A 26,361-nucleotide genomic window follows, 5' to 3' on the forward strand; every position below is an offset into this window, starting at 1 on the left:
TGCCTGTAACGGGTAGTATTTAAGAAAGAAATATTTGTCCCATTTTTCAGATATGCCCTTCAGTAGTATTATTGTATATCTCCAAAGAGAGGTTTACATTGTAGTTTTCATTATTTGTGGATAATTCAAAAAGCAACATAGAAAATATATATGCTACCATGACGAAAGAATACAGAGTATACATAACTCGCAATTATCCAAAAGTGATTTCAAATCACAATAACATATCTGATATAAAGAGAGGTGGTAATGATTTAATCTCTACATTGTGCCCTTGTTCGTGAGCCCTTGTTCTATTCAGCAAACAGCCCCAAACCGAAACTCCACAACATATCCGATTACACTGATTCAGACTGTCCCAGTTCTCCATGCGATACTGACGCCCGTTCGTCTCCCAGACAATAGAGAATAAATTTAAAAGGAATCCAGCTCAAGTCTAGAACGATTTGGCAAGCCTAGATTGCCTCAATTCTATCCATGAAAGTAAGCTTTAATAAAAAAATATTGTTCTTGTCTGCTTCAGATTATATTTTGTAGAGACATATTTTTAACTAGGAAAATTGTACTGACACCGGCGCTGTCCCTATTGAAGCTATTTATAAGAACTTCGAATTGTCGTCCATTGTTCGATGTCAATACATCGATGACAAGTGAGGATATCATAAAGTAATCGTTTATGCCGCGCTACACTATAATAAAAATTATAATCATGTTGACTGGTGTGTACATTACTAGAAGTGAACATGTACATGATCATGCCCTTATAATCAAATGCCGTAATGTCAAATACTAATATATTATTGTGTGATGAATTTAACTGGATCAGTGGTAACATGTGATATTAATATTCCACCAATTTCTCTCCTGGTTGGTCCATCCATGTCTACAAAATGAACATAATACAATTAAAATGGAGCCTTGACCAATTCCTAATTTCAGGCTAGGGCTGTGGAAATCTAGACTTTCCCAATCGTTATAGATTTGAGTTGGTCTCATATTTTACATTATTCTCTTGGGTCAACGCCACAGCTCATACCATACACTAACAAGACCAGATTGCCCCCCGCCGGAGCTCCTGGATTTTGGTTATATCATCTAACATGGCCAACTCTGCTCTTAAGTAAACAAGAACCTAATCAGCGAGGGGTCCTTTATCATCCCTATGTGACTGCTTATAAAAATCTGATATCTCTTCCCAAAGACCTGGTTAATAATATATTTTCTGCTGATTATTCGAAACAGAGTGAGTGAGTTGGTACTACATATGTTTACGGTTCTATTTTAAATGACTGCAGCGCTCCATTATGAAAACAAATTGTTTTAACGCCGCTCTCAGCAGTATTCCAGTGATATATGACGGCGGTCTGTTGTGTATGAAATAAATGCAAATTGAATCTTGAATCTTGAAAGTTGTAACATTTCCGCTAATAAGTATCACATGCAGTAAACAGTATATCAACAGCAATATACTGTATACAACATTCAGTATACAGTGTGTCGCGAGCTCTGCGCTGGGCTGGAGCACACATTTCCTACCCCTCCCCCTTCGGCAAACGCCTCATGAGGGTTGCAACGAGGTCACAGGTCAGGCGTGCACTCGTCAGTTGTCTAATGCGGTCAAGAGTAAGATCTTCCGGAAGACCACTGCACTAGAGGTATGTGGATTGTTGATGAGGTACTACGTGTTTGAAACTGGGAGTCGAACACTAAGCACTTTTAGAGAAGAGCTCACAATAAAACGTTATGGACTCGCGGACGGACTTGTGTTTTCATTTCAAGACTTACATGTATCAGGTTGAACTTCTTCGACAGATGTAACTTGGTTACCGCTTCCTAACTGTAGCATTAACTAAACTTTACGCCTTTTATACACATTTGTGATGGGGCGACAATGAGACATATTTTGACCTTGAAAATGTCGCGTTACGGCATCGACACCCTATTGTAAAAAAAAGAAAAGGATTATTCAAAGAGCGACAATGCAAACACGCGACAATGCGACAAATGGCCAATTGTCGCGCTTTTGTTAATTTTGACACGTTTTGCTTGTTTTTGTAAGGGCGTCAATGCGACAATGCGACAATGCGACAACGCGACAATGTCCCTTCCGTGATCCGTGCAAATAAAACTGAGTTATAAAATAGAAGTCTGACATGCCAATTAAAAGATAAAGTGTTGCAGCTTCTGATTTCATAGATCTTCAAGAAGGATTATCAATAATGGGATGGGTGATGAGTTCAACTGCATGCCGAGTCTATACGCTGTGATTAACAATAATGCTCCGAGTCAATACATTTTGTCAAAATGTATGACATGTATTACGTGAATGAACATATTGTTTATACTCGTCCATGTTTTTGACGGACAATATAATTTACATGCTCGGTAAAAGTGAGGACGGGCATCATTGTGTGTTTCCGTGCTTTGTTCAGGTGAACAATTGACTTGTCCTTGCATGTGTTTGTGACGGGTGCCACTTGTGTGGCAGGATACGCTCACCTTTTCCCGAACACCTGTTGGATGGCCTGAACCAATTCGGATTTTAATCCCACATCAGTCTGTACACCATGATATAACTGAAATACTGAAATACTGTACAGTTGAAAATGGTGTTTAATGCGATTACCGTAGTGTGTTACTGCAACTGTTCAAATGTTGTGCAGTGCTGTTATGTAATATGTAAAAGAAAGCATATTCAATTATCCAATTGATTTGAATAGTGCGTCAGTGTATTTTATTTACGCCCCAAACCGTAATTTAAACACATATAATAACAGATCATATACACGCATGGTGCCTTGACTTACTGCTAACTTTAATAGGCCATCCCGGAATAAAATAGTCCCCCCCCCCCCCCCCCCCCCCCCTCCATGTTTTAGTATGTTTACAAGAAATATATTCCAAACAATATCCTCATTAGATGAGAATTACCTCAGTTAGTCAATTACAATGACAGAGCGTCGTAATACATTTACATCAAGTACAATACGTCAAAATTGCCGACACGATAAACGTGACGGGAGATATTTCCGAAGTTGTTTATTAACCTGTGGCTATTTCAAGCCTTTGTCATCACTGATCAATTGGCCGATCGTTGAAAGGTGATTGTGATGTGATGTTTTCCCCAGGAATGTGGAAGTAGTAAGTGTTTACGCCATTTCAAGACTACAGTCACGTGAAGAACGCCATGTGACCGACCTCTCGTCCTAGCCGTATATCTTGTAAACTTCACATTAAAAAATAAGTTATTATTATAACCAAATGAAACACAACCCATTATTCGATAGGGGTAACTGTTCATAGCCGAGGGATATGTTACCACAATAAACTTGGTAACATTGTTTGGTTTGACTTCTTGGCGCGTACCTGAATTCCATTAACATGTTACATATCCTAAAACTGGCTTATCAGCAAATCTCGCTGCACTGCGCGCGACAGATACTAGAGCAAGTCATGCCAGAAATACGAAACCTAAAGCTTTCGAAAGGAAGCCTTGTGAATCAGGTACGTCGGGGGACCAGCGCCAGCTGATTTGCCATTAACAGGTGCACAAGGTGGAGCAAAAAGCATCGTTTTTCCGTCCATTTTACGCTTGAAAAACTCGACCCTTTTCTGCACACTTTCTAGATGCTCACCAATTAATCAATTTTAATGAATTTTTAGTCGTTTTTCCGTCCAATGACCATATACGGAAAAAAACGACGTTTTCGTGTTTGCAGTGTAATGATACTGGTAAAAGTCCCAGGGTTTAGTGGTGTAGCAATTGAATATTTTAAGTATGCCCCTCCCATGTGTTTTGAAATGCTGTTATCATTGTTTAATAAAATCTTAGTGACTGATATTTAATTTATCCTGAGGAGTGGACTTTAGGTGTCATCCTACCTTTGCATAAAAATTGTAATGTAAATTACCCTAGTAATTACAGACCTATTACTCTTTTAGAAATATCTGGTAAAATCTTTTCCAAAATTATATGTACTAGACTCACCAATTGGGCAACTGATGGAAATGTTATTATCCCTGAACAAGCAGGTTTTAGAAAGGGGTTGCAAACTGTTGATAATATATTTATACTTCAAACTATTATTGATAAATATCTAAGATTATATACAGGTAGACTTTACTGTGCCTTTATTGATTTAGAAGCAGCTTTTGACTCTGTGTCACATAATGCTCTGATGTACAAACTTTGGACTGGTAATATCAAAGGGGTTTTGTTTAGATTACTTAGAAATATGTATGAAAATCTGAAATCATGCATATATCTGAATTCTGGATTTACTTAAATTCTAAATTCTTTGACTGTTCATTTTGAGTTAGACAGGGTTGCCAGTTGTCACCATTTTTATTTTCATTCTTTATTAATGACATTGTAGATTTTTTGCAACAAGATAAGCAATTGTGTATTAGTAAAGGGTACTCTACGGATATTTATGCTGCCTTTTGCAGATGGCATTGTTGTAATATATAGTACAGTTATTGGTCTTCAAAAGTGATTAAATAAACTTTCCCAATATTGTGATGAATAGCAACTGCAAATAAATAATGTCAAGAGCAAGGTAATTGTCTTTCGCAAAGGTGTTCGATTAAAGAAATATGAAATATTTTCTCTAAATGCATGCCCACTTGAAATTGTTTCAGTGTATAAATGCTTAGATGTACATTTTTCAAGCGCTGGTTCATAGTTTGATACACAGAAAACGTTAACACTTTTTTTAAAAGTTTTGCAGTCACTAAAAACAAACACTATTGATTTTCATAAGTTACCTTTACATGTTTTGACTCATTTATTTGATGTCAAGCTTTTACCAATCTTGATGTATGGCAGTGAAGTCTGGGGGTTTCATCCTTCACGTGATATTAATACATTCCATGATAATTACTGTAAAAACTTTTACATTTAAGACAGAGTACCCCTAATATTGTTGCAAGGGGAGATATGTCGTTAGTCAATTAAAGTAAACCAATATATGAACATTATTAAATATTGATATTTCAAACTGATAATCCTTCTTTTTGAACCATTTTTATGATTATCAAGTGTCCTTGGCTGATAAAAGTATTGAATGTTGGGCTTTTCATGTAAAACAAATATTATCATCATATGGTTTTGGTTCTGTCTGGTGTAATCAAGATATTCCAAATGTAAATAAGTTTATTTTTTGTTTTAAGCAAAGATATACAAGTATAGATCAGCAAACTTGGTTAAGTAAATTAAAAACATTTTCCAAATTTAATTACTATGTATTCACAAATTTAACCATGCAATGTATTAGAAAAAAATTTAACATCAATACTTGTTAGAGTATATCAATTTGCTCTTAGTTTTTTTCTTTGTTTAGCCATAACCTAATGCTTGAAGAAGGTAGAAAAGTTGGTCTTTCTAGAGATGAACGCTAATGTCCATTTTGTGTAGTCCGTGTAATTGAAACTGAGTATCATTTCTGCATAGAATGTCAATTTTACTCAGATCAAAGAAATACTCTTGACCTAAGTATTACCATTCACAACCTTCATTTCATATATTTTGCACTCTTATATCTTTCCAAAATGAACATGTAATTAATAAATTAGCTAAATTTATTTTTCTTGCTTTTAAGAAACGACAACAGTTTTTCAAATGTATGCAATAATTCAATTGTTTCATTATGTATATCATATATGATACTGGACATTACTCTTTTGTCGTTCAAAGTTGATGTTAAGCTGTAAAATATACATGCTTCATCAAACAGTACAGTTAGCACTGCACGGTACTAAGTGGCTAACTTTGTTGGGGGAGTTTATTCGGGAAACAGTCTGCATATTGTTTTGGTGCTGAAAGGTGAACGTTGCTCGCACAAGTTTAATGTGACCGATAAACCTGCAGAGACGCAGATTAAAGAATATTATCATATTTGTCATATTATCATATACCACGGATCTGATGAGCACAAACCAAGCATAGGAGAATTTTGGATGACAACACACGAGCATCGATAACGGGTCATGATATGAACTAGGACAGACCTGGATCAGTTATCCACCCCTGGTTAGAAATACGTTGATACCAAATTCCTTGTGGTATTTTGATTCTTTAAATAGGCAATGTGCTGCCATTGTCCACATTGCGAATGTAATACATATAAAGGACTTCCCTGGGGTCTACATATTGAGCAGGAATGTAACCACAAAATGATCAGCCATGGGATAGAGGATGTGTTACGGTTGAACGAGTAGACTCGGTGCAAGGGTCATTTGTACATTGTATACTAACCAGATATAAAGCCGGTAAACACTCAGCCTCATTGGTGACCCATGATTGTATATATAATATAAATGGGATATATATCAAAATAAATCTGTGATCACTACTTGATTACATTGCCCGAACACATGGTGATCACAGGCTGTGTTGTTTACGAATTTATTGCCATGCCACTGCTCATTGTGCAGTTGAAGTCCACGTGAATTAAGTCCAATTATTGTTAAACAAGAAAAGTTACAAACTCCTCTCTAGTCAGTATACAAATTAACTTTATATATAAGTTTTTTTGATCAAATTATTCCACTGCTGATAATAAATTTTCACTCCATGCAATGATCCAGAGATATGCCTTCAAAAAGAAAGGTAGATTCTACTGTTTGTTTATTGATTTTTCAAAAAGCTTTTGATACTGTTAAACATGATGTATTACTGTCAAGCCTTAAAAATGTGGGTATTAATGGGAAAATCTTCAATATTCTTTCATTAATGTATTCACAGCTATCAGCCTGTGTAAGAACTTCAAATGGATTGTCTAGTTACATCCATTGTAATGTTGGAACTCGTCAAGGGTGCATCTTAAATCCCCAGATGTTTATTATTTTCATCAATCAACTTATTAGTATGATGGAAGAATATGGTGGACAAGGTGTATATATATATATATATATATATCTCTCTCTCCTGATGCAAATAATCTATTTGCTCTCATGTTTGCTGCTGATGTTTCTGCAGTTGTTGATACTGCATTACAGTTACGAAAAAAGATAATTGGTTTGGATTTTTTTTGTTAATTAACTGGTATGAAAGTAAATTTGAAAAAGACAAAGGTTAGGTTTTTCGTAAGAGTGGCCCACTGCGACACTATGAGAATTGGTCTCTTCGCGGCCAGAAGCTTGAGATGGTGTCATTTTATAGATATTTAGGTATAGTATTTACACCCAGACTAGTTTGGACTAAAGCACAGTCCTGCCTTGCATTACAAGCAAATAAAGCTATAATGGCAATATACAGATATCAAAAGAGAGTAGGTGATATTAATTGTACTGATCTTTTCAGGATTTTTGATGCAATGGTTAAACCAATATTGTGCTATGGGTCAGAAATGTGGGGGACAACATATTGTAAAACTACTGAAAATGTTCAGATAAGAATGTGCAAATATTTCCTGAAAGTTGGTAAAAGTACGTGCAATAGTATGGTACTGGGTGAATGTGGTAGAGCTCTACTTCAGCTTACATACATGTACATGTCACGGGCAGTTAAGCACTGGTGTAGAGTAATCACTCTAGATAGAAATAGGCTACCTCATCAATGTTATTTAATGCTAAAGTCTCTTGATGATGCTGGCAGAGTCACATGGGCTACACATATCAAACATATTCTATTTCAATTTGGGTTTGATTTTGTATGGATTAGCCAGGATATTGGAAATATTAACGTTTTTATCAGATTATTTATAATAAGACTTCTTGATAATTCTAAACAAAACTGGTATTCTACACTACACTCTTCTCATAAATGTGCTAACTATGTGTTGACACTTTTACATGTGGAAACATACCTATGCATTGCTATTCCTTTTCATTTGAGAATATGTTTCACAAGATTTAGATGTGGCAATTTTAGACTTATGACAGAAACAGGAAAATACGCTAATATACCATACCATTTAAGACTATGCCCTCATTGTAGGCTAAATTACAAAATGTACTTAGAAGACGAGATTCATGGTTTTTTGTATGTGATGCATATACCTCTATTAGAAAAAAAGTTCATTAGCAAATACATCAGAAATGACAGTGCAGTAAACATATTCATAAATATTATGAGGACTCAAAATACACAAACAATAAGTGATCTCTGTTTATACCTATTCAATGTGCAAAAAAATAGGAAATATATTCAATACCACCTAATATACCTATTTTCCAAGAATGCTACATACGGTATGTATCATATATATATATCATTTGTGTGTGTGTGTGTGTGTGTGTGTGTGTGTGTGTGTGTGTGTGTGTGTGTGTGTGTGTGTGTGTGTGTGTGTGAGTCCTCTGTAGTCAGTACACAAACTCGTCCTCTGTAGTATACATGGCATTGTTACAAAACACAGCCGTCCCAGGATAAGGGTGTTACCAATAGAGTGTTCTCCACGTCAAGACGCCGTAAGTTGTGTGGAAATGTATATCGGCTCGCGCAGATCGTGTGGTCTATTGTCAGTCTCTATTAACCACCCACGGATTTTGTACAAAGTGAATTTTACAACTGGTATACTGGCATAAGAAATATACATGTGATAACATGGCATTATCGAACATTAGCAAATGCATTTTCTATCTACAGATGAAATATTTTTACTTATAAATTGAGTGAGATTTTATTTGTGATGCACATAACAATCGTTTTTATTTAATTAAAAAGCGCAATGTTTATTAATATTCATGGATATATTAAGATTTATCTGATTTCATACAATTGCGTAAAGATCATAAAGATGATAAAACTCATCTCCAGTTAGCTGGTGAATAACACTGGGCACATGCCCTGAACTCTCGGGTAAACCGTGCCATCATCTAGCGGGAAACATTGATACGCATATAATACGTATGTCCTTTCCTTATTTGGATGATCATATGCTCCATTTGAAAATGACAGGGGAAATACAATCCTGTGTACAGACTGCTTGGTGTATTTAAATCCTTATTGTCTAGATTTGAAACCCTGGAGCATTTGGCTTCCTTGTCTGTTTGTTCAATATTTCACATTGATAACATTGGGCTTTTGTAACCAGTTCAGTAGGAATGTCATATAGTCCATCAATAACAAAGATGAATTCATCGTGTGTGCCTGACTTGGCGAATGTCAATGACTGAGTCGGATAAATCCCTGGATTACGGAAGGGCATATACTTCCCCCGTTATTTGGGCCAAATTATTATGGCTATCATTTCATCATTAATATGAATTGTGATTCATTCTAAACGCGTGGTCTCAATGTCGATATTTGTGTCAGGACACTTTGGTCACTCGAGTCGACGCCGACCCAGAAGACCAGTTATCGTTTTGCAACAGATCAATCGACAGCGACGCTTGAGTTGGTGCCATACCTTACAGCCTTGAAATTTGAGAAACTGGAGGCGAGTGTGGTTTAGCGATGAATCACGATGTCTACTTCACCGGCGAGACGAAAGGCAACGTGTTTATCGACATCGAAATGAGCGTTTTGCCCACATTGTGTACGTGAATTCGACAATTTCGGTGGCGGTGGTGTCATGATGTGGGTGGTAATATTCTACACCAGGAGATCTGACTTGGTTGTGGTTCAGGGAAATCTGACAGCATTCGCTACATGAATCAAATTCTTCAACCTAACCTTTTTCCAATCATTGACCGCCAGAGGGAGCTGTTTCAACAGGACAACGCTCCGCCGCACACAACTCGTGTCACGGTAGACTACCTCCAAAATGCAAACATCAACGCCTTGCCCTGGCTGTCGAGATATCCAGATCTCAACCCAATCGAACATCTGTGGGATGAACTCGATCGACACGTACGTCAACGTCAGAACACGTCGCAGTCACTCCCACAACAGGCCAACGCGTTAAAAGCAGAATGGCGCAGAATTCCGCAAGACAGAATTCGTACCCTTTTATCCAGTCAATGCCGAGGAGATGCAGAGCCTTGATTGCTTCCTGGGGCGGACACACGTGATACTGAGTTCAGCGCAACCTTGTGGCCTTATGTGACATGACAATGAAAAGTTTTCAATGCACATGTACAAAGACAACATGTGACTATCGAGCTCCAAAATGTCGACCTACTAAATTAGATATATCGACTTTATCAGGTAAAATAAATTTAGTACCAAAAATCTACCTGTGCGTTTCTTTTTTTGAAGAGTGTATAAGTAAGATCGAATTCCAGGCCCGCAATTGACTGCTCCATAGTGATGACCTAAGGCAAGATTATGACGGACCACTTCCTGATCGTAAATCATTGATAAGTTACTGGTGCTTAAGTAAAATGTTCACCTACGTCTGGGTTGAACGTTATGGTTTTAGAGTGTTAGCCCCCTGGATGCCACAGGTACATATGAGTTCTTCATTCTCAACCCAACTCTTCAATTGGGAATTACAAATAAATATAAATTTCCTACGCTGTCTCTGTGTTACAATGAAAACAAAAAAGTGATTAACAAAACAGAGATTGTCAGATTCATTTATGTATAAATGACCAACGAATCAACGAATTATAATATGGCAGTAAAACCCGAGGGATGCAGATCGTTAACGTGTTCCACCTTATTTAAACCCACGTGTATGGATACGATGCTGACAAACCAAACATAGGGTTGGCGAATCGGGGATTAACACCCACGACGATCGATATCGGATCCTGGCATGAACTGGGAGACTGAACTCTGAAGCAGCAAATTGTGGTGACGGCGATTTTGTTTTGATGTGTAGATGTTGTTCAATAGGGTGTGTGTGGATTGTCGTCATTGCGAGTGATGCCTGTGTCATCTGTATAATGCACTTCCTGTGTGTCAATAGAGAGGAAACGTAAATAATCAACTGTGAGAAAGCGGTTGTGATAAGTGCGACAGGTTCATTGTTCACTTTGTATATTGTCGGCTGGGTTGAAGTGTACATATTTGATAAAGAACACCTACCACGTCTATCACAACCTAGTGATCGCTGAAAGTGTCATGGTTGAATCTGCAAAATTACTGATATTAATCGTTTTACACGACGAGTACATTATTTTGATAGCATGGACTATTTGGTGCTTCCTTGTCACGCTTAGCGTCTAACTTAGCGCTAGACTGTCCTATTGATACACACGGCTGCCAGTGTGAATGTCTATCTATGATATACTACTCCTGTTACAACTGTCCTGATGGTACATACGGCTACCAGTGTCACCGTCTATCTATGACATAATGAATATATATTACAGGTAGCTGCCCTGATGGAACATACGGCTTCCGGTGTGGTTACCACTGCAACTGCCTGGCCGCCGATTGTGATTCTAGAGATGGGTGCAGAAATCAGACCTGCAACAGAGGGTGGTCAGGACCGACCTGCCAGAAACGTGAAGCATTAACTTTTGTATTTCATTAAATGTTTAACTCTAAATCATCGTAAGACCATCAGAGTGGTAACGCTTATTTTGATCTGCATATTGTCAAAGTTCTTACATATACAATGTACATGTACTCGATAACAACAGAAAGAATCGTTTATTTTCCTCGAATGTTCATATCGTCATCACAATTAATTCTCTCCTTTGAGAAGACTTTTTGCAATCCCTGACTGGTCCCCTAGTCGTATTAAAATCCAGGCCTTTTTTGCTTAAAGCTGTTTCGCTTTGAGGCTTTAGCGGAAACAAGTACATCTTTCATATCAGATAAACGTCAGTGCAAGGTCTTACATGAAGACAGCGACAGAACGGCATTAACACCGCTTTCAACACTACGTCCGTTATATCACGGTGTATCAGTTTCATGTGAGAAGAATGCCCGAAGTGATGCTTTGGTACACGGGTATTGTTCTGTTGAGCCATAAATCGTCAAGGAGAATCTCGGAGTAAAACCCACGATCACCGGGTACTTGCAGGCCTAGGAGACATCTCCTTCACAGCGAATCGTAGTTACAGCGCCTTACACGTCTGCGCTATCTGTGCACATTTTCCTGAAAAAAAACAAGCAATGTGTAGATCAGCATATAACATGTGTTACAGCACTTTAAACTGTAATCTGTAGGTGTGATCCTCTGTTTCCGAATATGAATAGTTTTACACATTTTCTCTTGTGAAACAGTTGCACATGGACCTATGGTTGTTCTTTACATTATATCTTATAACAGATAACAAAGCCCTCGATAAACCAACAAAAGCCAATCGGGCCTTCATGCCATCACGTAACGCTGTAGACGGATACACCAATGCGAGCAACTATAAAAAGTGCTTTCATTCAGCCACCACTGGTATAAAATCTGCGCGGTGGAGAGTGGATCTGAGTGAGATGACACAAATTCATGACGTCACCATATACTTCAGGACAGACAGTGAGTTGGCTACATCCTACTGTAAAGACTTGTTTATTTCTCCCCGTGACGTCACCATATAGCTCAGGACAGACAGTGAGTCGTTTACATCCTACTGTAAAGACAAGTTTATTTCTCCCCATGACGTCACATAAAGCCAATAACCACCACTGTGCAGTGTATACCAAAACTACGTCAACCTTTTTCAAACGACTTAAAACTTGGACCTTGTCTCTGGGTTGTCAAATCTAGAAAGGTGGCGTTTGTTCAGTTCTGAGACTAGTCTACATTTGTTCATGGGTTCAGTATTATACACAGGCATACATGAAACTCACTTCGTAATGATTTCCAAATTGTGAACGTCTGTCCTATTTGTTATTTTACAAAATATGTAGATAGGAGTAATTGTGCAACGGTTGGAAGTTGCAGGTATTATAAGGGTGCACACACAAGCCCCTCCTACGGATAGCCCATTCATATCTGTCGAGTGTGTTAGGTGGACTACAGCAATGCGTGGAGTAGAAACGCAATCGACCGACCATTATGTTTACAATCAAGCGGAATGCCGCATCCCCAACTTTCAGAACCCCCATCCAACACCATCCTCAGCCTTATGTCCGAGAGGCATATTTTATGATGTTGCCTGTTTGTTTGTTGTTTAACGCCGCACTTAGCAATATTCCAGCTATATGATGGCGGTCTGTAAATAATCGAGTGATTGACAGTAGGAGCATCGTTCCATTGTGATACGATGACGTGTATTAACCATAGTAACCGAGCCTGACCACCCGATCCCGTTAGTCGCCTCTCACGACAAGCCTCGTCGCCTTTTGCGGCCAGCTTGGGTTGCTGAAGACCTATATATCCTTCCCCGGATCTTCACGGGTCTATTTTATGATGGACAAAGTTGTTGCTTATATATACATGTTTAAGGTATAAAACATATATGAGTGATCCTATTTTCATGAATATACATTTTCTAATTAAGACATTTGTATTAATTTTGACAATTAACAGATAAAGTTCGTCGGAATGGTATCCAGATCTACATAGCTGAAACTGACGCCTCCCAACCTGCCGGAGACAATTGCTACAACGTGACAGGGAAGGGGGACGGGACAGACATACCTGATATTTTGAACGTCACGTGTTCGGGTAAAGGGCGCTATCTAGTGCTGTACACAACTGTAAAAAACAACAAAGACCCAGTACCTATGATGGATTTCTGCGAAGTGCAGGTTTACGGTAGGAATCATGTTTCATATCATATATAACTCATCCATCTCCAAGTTTTGATTTTTCATATGTTCATTTAAATATCAACATGCTCTTTATTTTCCGCTGTTCTAAACGTGTTCCTGGGAAGGTATCGACCTGGCCCTGTACACCATTACTGTAATCAACGAAAGTATCCATGTTAACAATACAATGCATATGGAATATAATGGATGAGATGGCAAGTGTTGAATGTGATCAAAGTATGTCGCGGTACATTCTCAAGCATTGTTTTTACGTAAATAATATTCACTTGCACATATGAAAGGCACACAACGTGTCTTCTATGCTTCTGTATAAGACTTTGAGCATAAAATGGTCATCCCAAAAGAAAGACCTAATGAAACAAGGTTTGCAAGGCTCAGCTATATTATTTTATGAAGTCACAGTGCTCATGTCTGAAGCTCTTTCTCCAAATTTTACACACCACATTCCAATCTCTACAGTTGAATTACATTCTCTTTGTCGATTTATATCGTGTTTAGTAAAAATGTATTGCAATACTTTGAATATCAAAGAACAGCAACAAGGCATATTGTTACCTTCACGTATGCATATTATTATTTCAAAATGTCTACAGACGATCATTTAGATAATAGTAATAAGATTAGTTTGCTAAATGATGCGGTCGTTAAATCGGCTTTTGCAATCAGAATGGTCAGTGAATAATTTGTAAGGTGGTAGTCTAACAAAGGCTTTGAATCTCCATATATGTATTTGTCTAGAAACACCTCACCTCAGTAATGAGTATGCGCAGCTGCAGTTGCAACAGTGTCACTACATAACATATTGGGAAGCTTCAACAATAACAAATGACACAATAGATACTATTGTGAATCCTAAATTCCACTTTAAACACACGGGCATCGGTCGACAAGTAGTCTAAAGCGCTGCATTTCATCCAACATGCCCTTAAACATGTTTTCAGCCAAAGAAACGTATATTACCATGGTAACCTTAGGATTTCCCCCACATAAATTTATTTCAAAGGGCTTCTTTGAGTGGCATTCAGAAGTTTGTGTGATGAAGTAAGACGAGTTCTATGGATGAACAACTTCTTTATTACAATTAGTGCGACGTCACTTGATAAAGGTGTTAGGATCTACACCGAAACGTCGCACTAATTGTAATAAAGAGGCCTTAAACTCAAATAATTCACTCTAATTCGTTATCAATTTGACGAGTAATAGCAACCAGGGAAAAGAATGGCAACAGACGCATATTTACAGACGACATTGGTAAACCTTTCCTTCAGAGTAACTTTGTGAGTAGTTTTATACAGTATTTGAATAGTAATTTACGTTTAGCACAGTTCTTGCTACACACTACTGTTACTTTATGGATACTGGTTTTGTTAATTATAAGAATATATTTCTGAAATGTGTTCACCAGGGCGAGTATATGAAGTTTATTAAGTTGTGATGCATTCTATAAAACAGGAGAGCGAGGAAGGGGAACAAAGAAGATTAGAAAGGAACTAACTACAAACCATCATTACACAAATTTTCAATTAACACATTTTTGTTGTGTACTTTAATCTGTGTAGATGCGAGTACACATGTGTAACGTGAATGTTTTTATAGTAGGTAAAATGCATATAACCTTCCTGTTCCCTCATCAATAGTTTGCGGTCCTGGTACTTTCGGCTCTGACTGTGCCAACTACTGCCACTGTGACGGTGAGGTGTGCGACTTCGTGAGCGGCGTCTGTCCGAGTGGAGACTGTCTCCCAGGCTGGAAGCAAGACAAGTGTGACACAGGTTCCTATTTATTTTGTGCTGATATATTTCGTCAAGAATCAACCTTCAGCATCGTATATTAATCTGTGTTATAAATACCCCAACCTAACAAAAAAACAATCGACGGCCTGCAGCTAATTTGTAATTATATTAAAAACCGTCTTGTTTTCAGAATGTACCCCAGGCGATTATGGAGCAAAGTGTAGTCAGAAATGCTCTAATCGGAACTGCAAGACCGACAACTCTAGGTGTGACCACGTGACAGGGGAGTGTGCTGGGGGTTGTTTGACAGGGTGGAATGGAACAGACTGTACACAGAGTAAGACCATAATGTACTTACTACAAATTAATACTTGGCCTCGCATGCTGGAAATGTCTCTAGGTATCTCAAATACAAATTGATGCACCTAACCATAGGTGAAGCTTGACTTTCTCAATGCACTAATAAGAGTGGTATAACTATCTTTGACTAGCCCATAGTTCCTACGTATTTGGTGCCTGGTACTAATGTATTCATAATCACATTCCAGAATGCCTACTTACCTACGGGGACGACTGTGCTAACATGTGCTCTGACAGACAATGCAATGAGACATCGACATGCGATCACGTGACCGGGAAGTGTGAAAGCGGCTGCAAACCCGGATGGAAGGAAACTGACTGTACAATAGGTAAGATACCAATTTTAGTTTCGGAACACCAAGTCCATAGTGTTTAACAGTCTGAGTTAGTTTTTACTTCTTGGCATGCCCCATATCCAGGCATTGAACAGACGTTAATTCATTCTGTTATCCAGTCTCAATACATGCCCATCAATTGCAATACACTGCCTAAAGTGTGCTGAACGAACAGCAGGTTTTGGTATACACTGTATACAGGGAATGACCTTGTGTGTATGCAGTCGTGTGTTAATCCAGGCAGAATAAGGTATATTCTACTTACAGAGTGCATCCAGGGCATAGAGTACGGATCTGGCTGTGTTGGTAACTGCAGTGCCCGGATGTGTGATGGAGGGTCAGGCTCCTGTCCCAACGACACAGGCCAGTGTAATTCAGTCTGTCTGTCGGGGTGGCAGGGAGAAGACTGCGCAGAGGGTAAGATATAGCGAGTTATTGTCACACATGCAATACATTTAGAATTAGATTAATAAATAAGATGCCATGTTTTGTGTTACTAACGGACCTAAATTTAACTAACGGAGCGATTCAAATGGATCAGCTGGTCAGGTTGTGTGACTTGGTGGAGTGCCTGTCATCCTACCCTCAGGACGTGGCACGTTTCTGACTTTCTTCACCACTGTTTCTCTGATTTAGTCTCTATAATTTTACAAGTTGTCGATTTACAGCTGAAATATTCTTGACTTGAGCCTGAAACAATATCCAATGGCTTCCTTTGCAAACAAATATTCCTACCTCTAAAGCAAATGTTAGCGTGACAGCAGGACATTCCTGCAAAGTGTGCTTAATTAATTACAAGTGATGCTAATTACATACATGGCTTATATATGGCTATCTATTCACGCGTTCTGTTAAGTTTCTCGACCAGTCACAGGCCTAATGTGCACATCCCAATTTACTAATATTTCAGTTTGTAGTCCTGGTTCATTCGGTGTTAACTGTACAAGACAATGTGGCCAGTGTCGTGACGACAACTGTCACCATATCAACGGAACCTGCCTTACTGGCTGCAGTGATGGGTGGACTTACAACACATGTACACAAAGTAAGTCTTTCGCTATTATTGTGCTATCGACTTTCTGACAACTTTGTAACAATCACATATAATGTTATGACTGTGAGTTGATCACCTGGATATTTATTCCATCGTGTAAACACCAAGATGTTTGTAGGACTTACTACATTCATGTGGTACCTTTCACCCCAGATTCAGCTGGGCTTTTTTGAATTCAGGTTTTCGAGGGTCTCTAAAACGGGTTCCGAAACCTTGATGGCATTTGGATTGTTTAGTTGGAACTATATTTATCATTTGTCCTCATTCACTACTTCCGCATTCTGATAATTGACAGTTTGTCATTACATTCCAGAGGATAAAGCTGTTCCTGTCAGACGAGGGAGAAGCATTATCCATATGTTATTGTAATTGTTAACATGTCTTCAGAACTTTGTTTTTAGCTTTGTGGGTGCTTAAGAATTTTAACTTTCAACAGCATCAATTCCACATTACTTTACAGTCATCGAGTTTTCTTGCAAACCACGCAACATATTCATCTAATAATTGTTATATACATGTATTGCCAACTGAATATTGTCAACTCTTTACTATCTGGCGTTTCAGTCAAGTGACATTCTTCATAAATACAGTTTACACATGGCAGCGTAATCACATGACAGATTATACTGAAGACAGATGTTACTATTTCAGTATATTTTCCCTTCTGTTCTAGAACAGGTTGAAGCCTCAACGTCCAATGTAGGTGTCATAGCAGGCTTTGTAGTTGCCGTAATCGTTGTAGCAGTAATCGTTGCTGTCGTCGTTGTCTTACTCAGGTAAAGAAATAATAACAAAGGCTATTTAACCATGTTTTCACAACACCACGTGTGCCATTGAGTCAGTGGGGATTTGTGGCTTTGAATCTTGTGGCCATCTGACACTCTTCTGTAAAATGTGACACGTTACAAAGGGAAAGGTGCACATACTTACATCGGAACTGACAGAATCGGGTGTAACCAAAACAGAATTGGTTTGTCGTGCATACGACCTCACCTTCCCAATTTATAGTGTCATTATAATGTATTGACATATTTGAATCACACTTGTTGAGTTGTATTAACTAAGTAAATTGGTTTATCAATATCATACATTATGATCTCAACAAATGAGTGCGTTAGTGATTTTATAAGCCGCATCTATTCACGGTGAATATTAAGCAATGTAACCCATATCAAACATCATATCAAAATCGTAGTGTTGGGTGAGGGGACTTGTAAGTTTTCTGGTTTTATATTGAGGCCAATACTTTGATGAACACCTTCTTTGATTGAGCAATAACATCATATGGGCCTTCACGCACGACGCATTGTACTAATGAAAACCATTCTTATCCCAAGAAGACGGAGAAGTCAACATTCAAAGAAAACAGATAAGCATGCAGATATGTTCCGAGAGCAGACAGGTTCGTATACGGAATGACCAGACACAACAGTGAACCGTCATACTATCGAGGAAAGTTAACCCGTATCGTCCATTGCAATGTAATGATTTCATGGCGGTTCTTTTCTGTTGGTTTACGGATCTGCCGATCGTAAAATTTAAGCAAGTAGAGAATGATATAATTCTTAATACAAAGTATATTTGTTTTATAACCGCCAAATTTGCTGACAAACTTGATATAAAATGAAAATTTGATCACTAAATATGCTTATTTGCCATTTAAATTGTATTCCTGTTCTGTAAGGCGTTGTTTTACATGCAGACATTGGGATTTTCGTCGGTATGTTCTAATAAACTAAGCCAGAAGTAGCTATTAGCTGTACACACATTTTCTCCCAGACCATTCCCTTGTACCGGTGATTCAGTTAGTTTGATGCAGTGATCAGAAGAAATTGTACCTGAAACTATTATACCAGACATAATGAATTTCAGTTGCAATATTGTGTTATTTTAGTCATTGTTTTTGAAAATATTTAAAATAATAACATTAGGTAGCCCTTTGTTGTATTGCGGGATAGTCTTTACGTATGGGATATTTTGGCGAATCAACGGTAGAGGGTTCATGCGGTTTGCTATTTAGATTGTGGAAACTATATGATGACATATGATAGTCAAACTACAACAAATATGACTTTCACCTAATATTCATTTCAAGCCAGCAATAACAGTAATCTGTAACTATCGGCAATCTGCCGGTCAGTTCACACATGGTTTCCGATAAATTAACAACATTGAATGAATAAAATAAGTCAACACAAACATTTCTATTTCAAGATAAACATTAAATTATTTCATATTTAGTGTAATAAGACACGAGACACGAGCAGATTATAGGAGGTGACCTTCTTCCCATGTTTGAAGAAGGTAAATCACATCTGATATTGTGTGTGACAAGTTTGGTTATTCAAGTGTCTATTCTGTAGGTGTTTGGTACAAAATATTTTTTCATCACCTTCCATATGTCTTCACTGAAGACAAAAGCAAATTTGAAAGTATGTTGTTGTTTTTTTCGACACCCGATCTTAATTTGAAGCGGTGAAAGAGATATTTGCTTTCGTATCACTATGCCTGTAGTTTGAGTGTTGACAATGAATATTAGTTTAACCACATCTTGTTCAATGATGTAATTGGTCACGTTAAAGGTATCTTAAGACCACACGGAAGTTTATGAAGGAACATAATAAATTACCCCAATCCACCGGACGTAATTCGTTCATGTAATGATGACGGTATACCTTTTATCACCGTAGAGAACGGCGCTTATGGAAGAAGGGCAGGTAATCAGAAACCACAAATAAAGCCCAAACCTGCCATACCTGCCTCGTCAGGTAAACAGCGTTATTCTAAAGACAAAGATCAGGAGGAAGAGGACTGTGATGAGGATGTTCAGTCTCCTGACAACTGTTACTACAACGCAGAGGCCGATGCCGCCATAAGAGACGTCGCTGTGTCAGAACTAGCTGCGATGGTGGCAACACTTAAGGAGAGAAAAGACGGATTTGAAAAAGAATATCACGTGAGTTACCGAACGTATTTCCTGACTTTAAGTTCATTGAATTGCATTCCTAGTTTGTGCGAGTGTTGTTAAGACAAACATCTTACCTACAATGTACCTCAGATGAGTCTGCAAAGCAAAGTAATATTTTACAGGGTTATGAGTTTCTAACTCTGAACTTTCTGTTTGCCATATTGTCCCCACAGCGATTACCAGCAGGGTTCACCGCGCCGTATCAAGACTCCCAGAAACCTGAGAACAGCGGCAAAAACAAGTTCAAAGGCTACTACCCATGTGAGTAAACTGAAATTGGTGAATGTACTTGGAAGATGTAAGAGTAAGGTTAACCTCAAACAAATAGTGTAGAAACCAACAGTTTTAGCAGCTTAATTCAACATTTCAGACGACCATAACCGAGTCCGCCTGACACCCCTCCCAGACACTCCCGGATCTGACTACATCAACGCAAGTCTCATGCACGTCTGTATTTTTACTAATATGTTCTTATCATTTCATTTAATTGTATGTCACCCCCAATACTATACTGTTACGTTTGAAAGCTCGTTAATCCTGACACGAGAAAACATCAAGATCAACATATTTCTGGATTAACAACTAAAAGTGTTATATTAATGTCCTAAAACAATGTCAAAGCAGCGACTTGTCGGTACACACAATATATCTTCAGGTGATAAATGTGGATGACTGCAGGGTTTAAGTATCTGACTGCCCTGTTGCTTTGTTTCAGAGCTACAACAGGAGGAAGACATACATTGCGTCTCAAGGTGAACTGTTTGTTAAAGGGTGTATTATTTTTATTTGACAGTTGCTTAATTTGTTGATAGGATAGGCTATACACAAAATAGTATACCTAACCATAAATAAAAAGTAGACAATCATCTATTCGTGTATTTATGATCATGTTCATTAGTATTGGGGAATAAGCCTTAAGGGGAAGTTTGACATGTGTATGGATTTATATCATATACTTAGAAATCAAAGAAGAGGTGACATAATGTATTGTAGTACACCAATCAATTAAAAGCGTTACTCTTTGTAAATCACCCACCATTTTATGCATCTAGCTCCCAACAAGAAGACAGTGGGAGACTTCTGGAGAATGATCTGGGAACATTCCTGCAGCCATGTGGTCATGTTGACTGGTCTTACGGAGGAGTCTAGGGTAAGATTAAATGTTATGTAAGATTCCGTTTCAAATTTGACCAAACCAAAATAGCAAAGCATATAAGGTAAAGAAACACCAATGGTCATTTCAATTATTTCTAAATTTTAGATCAAATGTGAACGATACTGGCCGACAGGTGGCGTCATGGACATTGGTCTCTTCAAAATAGAGGTGGAGGTAACACAAAGCCGCGCGAACTTCACAACGAGACACATGAAAGTCACGTCCAACACAGTAAGTGCTGACAAAACCGACTACACTGAATATCTTCAACTTTCCAGTTTCTGCCAAGCAGTATTCCAGCAGTTCCAGGCTTTGGTATTTCCATGTGCACAATAGAACATGCGCCTTTCACGAAGATTGGAAGAGCGTCATGCGACCAAACTGTTTATGGTAGACACGTGAAGAACGCAAATTGACATAAATCAGGGGCAGAAATGATGCCCCATTCAAATCCCTTTGACTTTTTAGTTCCCATATTTTAAGTTTTATTTAATTGAATTGACTTGCCTTTAAGTGCTTTTGACAAGAACACCTTTCATCATCAATACTTGATAGTTGTTCATAAACACCTGCTTATGATATAATCGGAATCGTAAAATCAACTCTACTTTAGCAAGCGCTTCTTATGCTTATCAAAAGGGTTTTGGTCGTTGTTATTTACATTCATTTTAAATAAAAAAGTAGCTAAGCAGCAGCTGCAACATATGATTGACATTTGTTTCATGTTTGTTGTCACTAAAGACATACACATCTTCTATCACAGACAGGAGAGTTTCGGTCAGTTGTCCAGTTCCACTTCACATCCTGGCCTGACCACGGTGTTCCCGACATTCTCGCTCTCGTGAAATACGTCTGGCTGGTCAGACAGACAGTTGCAGAGACAGATGGACCTCTGCTTGTCCACTGCAGGTACGACAGTCTTGATCACTGCTCGAACACTCTAGGGGGGACAGACAGTCTTCACACTAAAGTGGGAAATGTAACGGATACTATTTCTAAGTCGTGTGTACGTACACAGATGCCTCGTTAGTCTGGATCATTAGTCTCTAAAACACGCAAGATTATAAACAAATCCACAGTAGACATCCCCCATACAGCACCGGTAAATGACATGATGCTTGGATCATACATACATACATACATACATATTCGTGGATTCGGTGAGATTGATAAGAAATATATTCATATTTACCAACAAAATCAGAGACGGTATCGGATATACAATAACACACTTGTATACCTATAAACTCTTTCAGCGCGGGTATTGGACGTACAGGTACATACATCGCCGTGGACTCCCTGATAGACCAGGCTCAGGGGGAGGGGGTGGTGGATGTTCTGGGGTACGTGTCCGTCATGAGGGGACAGAGGAAGAACATGATACAGACTCCAGTAGGTGTATTGATCAGTTATAATTGTCATGACAGAGAAATAAATTGTGGTTATAATAAACCCCTCATTTCTTGTACATTCTGCTTTATATACTGATGGAAAGATTTAAAATTGAAAATATATTCTGTTAAAGGTAAATATGTGTTATTACATTGCTGTTTAACAAAGGGGATAACAACTCTTCATTTGTGTGGTCTTTCACAATCACAGGCACAGTACGAGTGTGTCTTCCTCTGTCTGGTGGAGATGACGAAATATGGCTGCACCAGCATGGACGTCTCCAACTACACTAACAGCTACAGCTGCAGTGACATGGACACCATCATTGACGGAAAGACTTTCAGACAATTGTCAGAGGTAGTCAGCGTGTAACCCAATCAATATCATTTTAATCGTAATTACCCTCTTTTAAAATTCAAAAAGAGATAAGCTTCTGAAAGGAGTGAATATTGTTAAACTCATGTAAGCTTGTGTAGACCCCAGTTAGAAATAGAAGTGTTTACTAAATCAAGACACAAAGATTTGTTTCAAAGCCCTGTAGTCAATATATGCATCATAATTAGCCGTGATAATCGTGAGTAAACAAAAGGTAAATACAACTACGTATAGTAATATATAAAATGGTATCCGCGTTTCCAATCCATTTCAGTGACTCTCCAACTGCACATTTGCATAATAAAGGCAAGTTGTCGTGTACATGTACATATATCTATGTTCACAGATGCTGGTATCAGAGGCGCGAGAAGGTCAGTACACACATGATGTCAAATGCAAACATTCAATCTTATAAAAACAGCATTCTATGAAGGCAGCTCCAAGGACTCGTTAAACACTTATTGTGCAAACTGCCATTTCTCAAGAATCTCAAGCTTTTTCATGTTAAGGTGCCTTTCCCTAATTGAGTGTGGAGCGTATTGCAGAACAGTTTCATCAACAGATGAAAAGAATTACTTTCATGGAATCAAGTATGATCATCCTATTAATTTGTTAGTCGACAGTATCTGCGGTTCACAGTTAACGTACATATAACAGGATGAGTGAGTGAGTGAGTGAGCATGCATTTAGACCGCGTATTTTAGTACTATTCCAGCAATATCACGGCGGCGGACACCAGAAATGTGCTTCACAAATTTTGCCTATGAGGGAAATCGAACCCGAGCCCTCTGCCTGACGAGCGAACGCTTTAACCACTAGGCTAGCCCACCGCCCCATTAGGCGGTGAACTCATGTAAACAACCCGACATGGGTACAATGTGTGAAGCCCATTTCTGGTGTCCCCCGCCGTGATATTGCTGGAATATTGTTATAAGCGGCGTTAAACCATACTCACTCACTCATGTAAACAAATCGTTGTATCTATTGGTAACAAGAGTATCTGGGCCATTCCCTAGACAGAGAACTATATAAGGAGACTATACAATTCTTGTATTCTTACTTTTTGAATTTCAACATTCTGCAGATGCTCCGACCCGACACAGAATGTGGGTGGATGGTAACCCTGACTTCATTGTCCGTGTAGGACCGGTAAGTGGACAATATGCGACAGCAATATCTCAAAATGTTTTGATTGATATTCACCCAAACATCGTTTTATTAAACATGTTTTAAATAACTGACATTTGTAAAGTTGCAAGACAAAACTGAATGCACATTTCTCTTCAAAGAAAGAAATTCTGATCGAATGACTCTTTTCATCTGTATTATAGATCCAAAGTATGGAAATAACACGCATAGTAAAGCTGTTAGGGTAGAACGAGAATATTTGTCGCATGTATTTCTGTCCATCGCATTCGTAAATATCCCTCTTTCTAGTCATTGACGTGTCTAAGGGGGTACCTGCAAGCAACTGCTCCGCCGCCGGGATTGGTAAAGTTGTTATGGAAACTGGTAGAAGAGAACGATGTCCACAACATCATCGTCGTCACTCCAGATGTATGTAAATTGAAGAATTTGATTTTTTTTAAGAAGGATGTTCTTTAAACTTGTACATCAATTCCTAGATTGAACGATCGTGAACTCCGCAGCAGTAAAAAGTCATTCATTCTGGATTTGATGTTTACTTAAAGTCGGTTTTGATGACAAGCTTTGTGTGTATCTTTGCTGACGTTATCATGGATCTATACCTGGCACCATGTGGGAATGGAGACAACTTTATTTGTTTGACCATTCATTCCGTTAGTATATATGTCGATGTTACTATTCCTGTTGGGAGGTTACTGAAATTGGGATGGTTTTCTGTTTAAGATGGGGCTTGTGCAAGCAGAGGGCAGGTCAAAGACGCACGGGGAGATTACTGTGACAACAACGAGTCAAACCAACCTGTCGACTGACCTCACCATGAGCAACTTGACGCTAGCTACAAAAGTAATATTCGATCAGCTTACAGTATTAGTACACGAGTCTACTCACATATTTTCTTGACTAACCACAAGCATCAAATAAATAAATGAGATACATATATTAAGTATATACTTCGGTTAACTGAATACTGTGTTTGGTCACTGTCGATTGGCGAGTATTGCTTGCATTCATCATCATTGGACCACTGATACCATGATTTCAGTATCTGACATGTTTGTGGTAAGATGAATGGTTCCAAGTTGAATGCATTAAGTAAAAACTTCTTGATTGCCACTTAACGAAGGTTACCTATTGATAGGTAACCAACCACCTCTATGTTTATATGAATTGAAAATTCGAATTCCTGATCAGGACAGCTGGATAAACAGCTGTATATTGCAAGGAAATACAGAAAATGTGGGTTATTAGCTTTTATAACATTAACAATTTATATCTGTTGTTTCATTGGTTGAGAAAGGGTTACATGACCTTCCTTAACATTTAGACCAACACTGCCGTGCAGCAATGAAAAAAATACTTTGCCCTGTGTGATTAAGCCAATGGATTCAATGGTGAGAAATATTTTTAACCAATCAGCGAGAGTGTAACGCGTGGCTTGTTGCTGCTCATAATCGTCTGTGACTTTCCGTGAGAACTTATTCAAGTATTGGTGAATTTGAAATATTATTTATATTTTTAGTAAAAGAAAAATTATTGACCAAATTTCAGTCAATATCGTGCTTTATGGACCGTACGTGGAAACTGATATTGGGATTTCTTGGGTCCATAAAAAGTGGTATTGCCCTCATAAATGCTAAATAGTTGGTATCTAATGTATTTGTCTTACGTGTTACACAGGCAGGCAGACCACGGCAAGTGAAGATTGTCGACGTTAATGCACACTTAACTATGGAAGCTATGACATCACACTTGTTGAACCACGCTCAACTGCAAAAAACATCAACTCAACCCCACCCTGTTGTTATTGTTCACAGGTGAGACTGACCGCAGACACGAAACATATCATTTTTTTCTTTTACATATACAGTTTCTTAATTGTGGAACACTACGACAAGAAATTGTACTTACAATGTATCTATTCAATTGCAGCGACAATGACCGAAAGCTTGCTGTCTCATTCTGCATTATGGGTAATATTCTGTCCGGTATTCGTGAGGACACTCGTGTTGACGTCATCGGTCACATGAGGACATTCCTCAGATGTTGCCCTGACCTGCAGTTCACCCAGGTAGAGACACTGGAGTCTTCATTTGACCGATATGTTCTATTTACGAAATATAATATGTCACGTGTAATCCAACACGGGGCCCAGCCATGATATGAAGCACAACAGACATTCAAAAACGGTTCTAGCAAAGCCTGTGATTTCCTTTTATTGATTTTATGAGACTTTTATTGTTATTACTCTTACATATCAACGAACAAGGCCGTTCGTTTGATTCAAAAACAT

General features: G+C 38.3%; 2 protein-coding genes across 9 annotated transcripts in view; both read left to right on the forward strand.

The window, feature by feature from the left end:
- The window catches only part of LOC124151046 (multiple epidermal growth factor-like domains protein 10), a 192,372-nt gene that overhangs the window by 105,323 nt on the left and 60,688 nt on the right, over positions 1-26,361 (forward strand). The window lies entirely within an intron of this gene.
- Positions 1-26,361, forward strand: part of LOC124128987 (receptor-type tyrosine-protein phosphatase epsilon-like) — a 116,684-nt gene that overhangs the window by 87,323 nt on the left and 3,000 nt on the right. For 6 of the 8 annotated variants that reach the window (XM_048399913.1, XM_048399916.1, XM_048399917.1 and 3 more), the window contains 21 exons: positions 15,476-15,622; positions 15,834-15,974; positions 16,248-16,397; positions 16,891-17,025; positions 17,708-17,810; positions 18,372-18,436; positions 19,725-19,990; positions 20,176-20,263; positions 20,373-20,449; positions 20,718-20,754; positions 21,055-21,152; positions 21,264-21,389; positions 21,922-22,067; positions 22,415-22,550; positions 22,761-22,907; positions 23,272-23,296; positions 24,010-24,074; positions 24,363-24,482; positions 24,795-24,914; positions 25,749-25,885; positions 26,001-26,139. In XM_048399913.1, the coding sequence (XP_048255870.1) occupies positions 15,476-15,622; positions 15,834-15,974; positions 16,248-16,397; positions 16,891-17,025; positions 17,708-17,810; positions 18,372-18,436; positions 19,725-19,990; positions 20,176-20,263; positions 20,373-20,449; positions 20,718-20,754; positions 21,055-21,152; positions 21,264-21,389; positions 21,922-22,067; positions 22,415-22,550; positions 22,761-22,907; positions 23,272-23,296; positions 24,010-24,074; positions 24,363-24,482; positions 24,795-24,914; positions 25,749-25,885; positions 26,001-26,139 (2,468 nt within the window). Of the gene's footprint in view, positions 1-11,202; positions 11,338-12,110; positions 12,312-13,307; positions 13,536-15,189; positions 15,325-15,475; positions 15,623-15,833; positions 15,975-16,247; positions 16,398-16,890; positions 17,026-17,707; positions 17,811-18,371; positions 18,437-19,724; positions 19,991-20,175; positions 20,264-20,372; positions 20,450-20,717; positions 20,755-21,054; positions 21,153-21,263; positions 21,390-21,921; positions 22,068-22,414; positions 22,551-22,760; positions 22,908-23,271; positions 23,297-24,009; positions 24,075-24,362; positions 24,483-24,794; positions 24,915-25,748; positions 25,886-26,000; positions 26,140-26,361 lie in introns of all 8 variants that reach the window. The other 2 variants (XM_048399914.1, XM_048399915.1) reach the window with 1 other exon arrangement.

This window comes from Haliotis rufescens, unplaced genomic scaffold (assembly GCF_023055435.1).
Source record: "Haliotis rufescens isolate VD_foot unplaced genomic scaffold, xgHalRufe1.0.p SCAF_2, whole genome shotgun sequence".
NCBI lineage: Eukaryota > Metazoa > Mollusca > Gastropoda > Lepetellida > Haliotidae > Haliotis > Haliotis rufescens.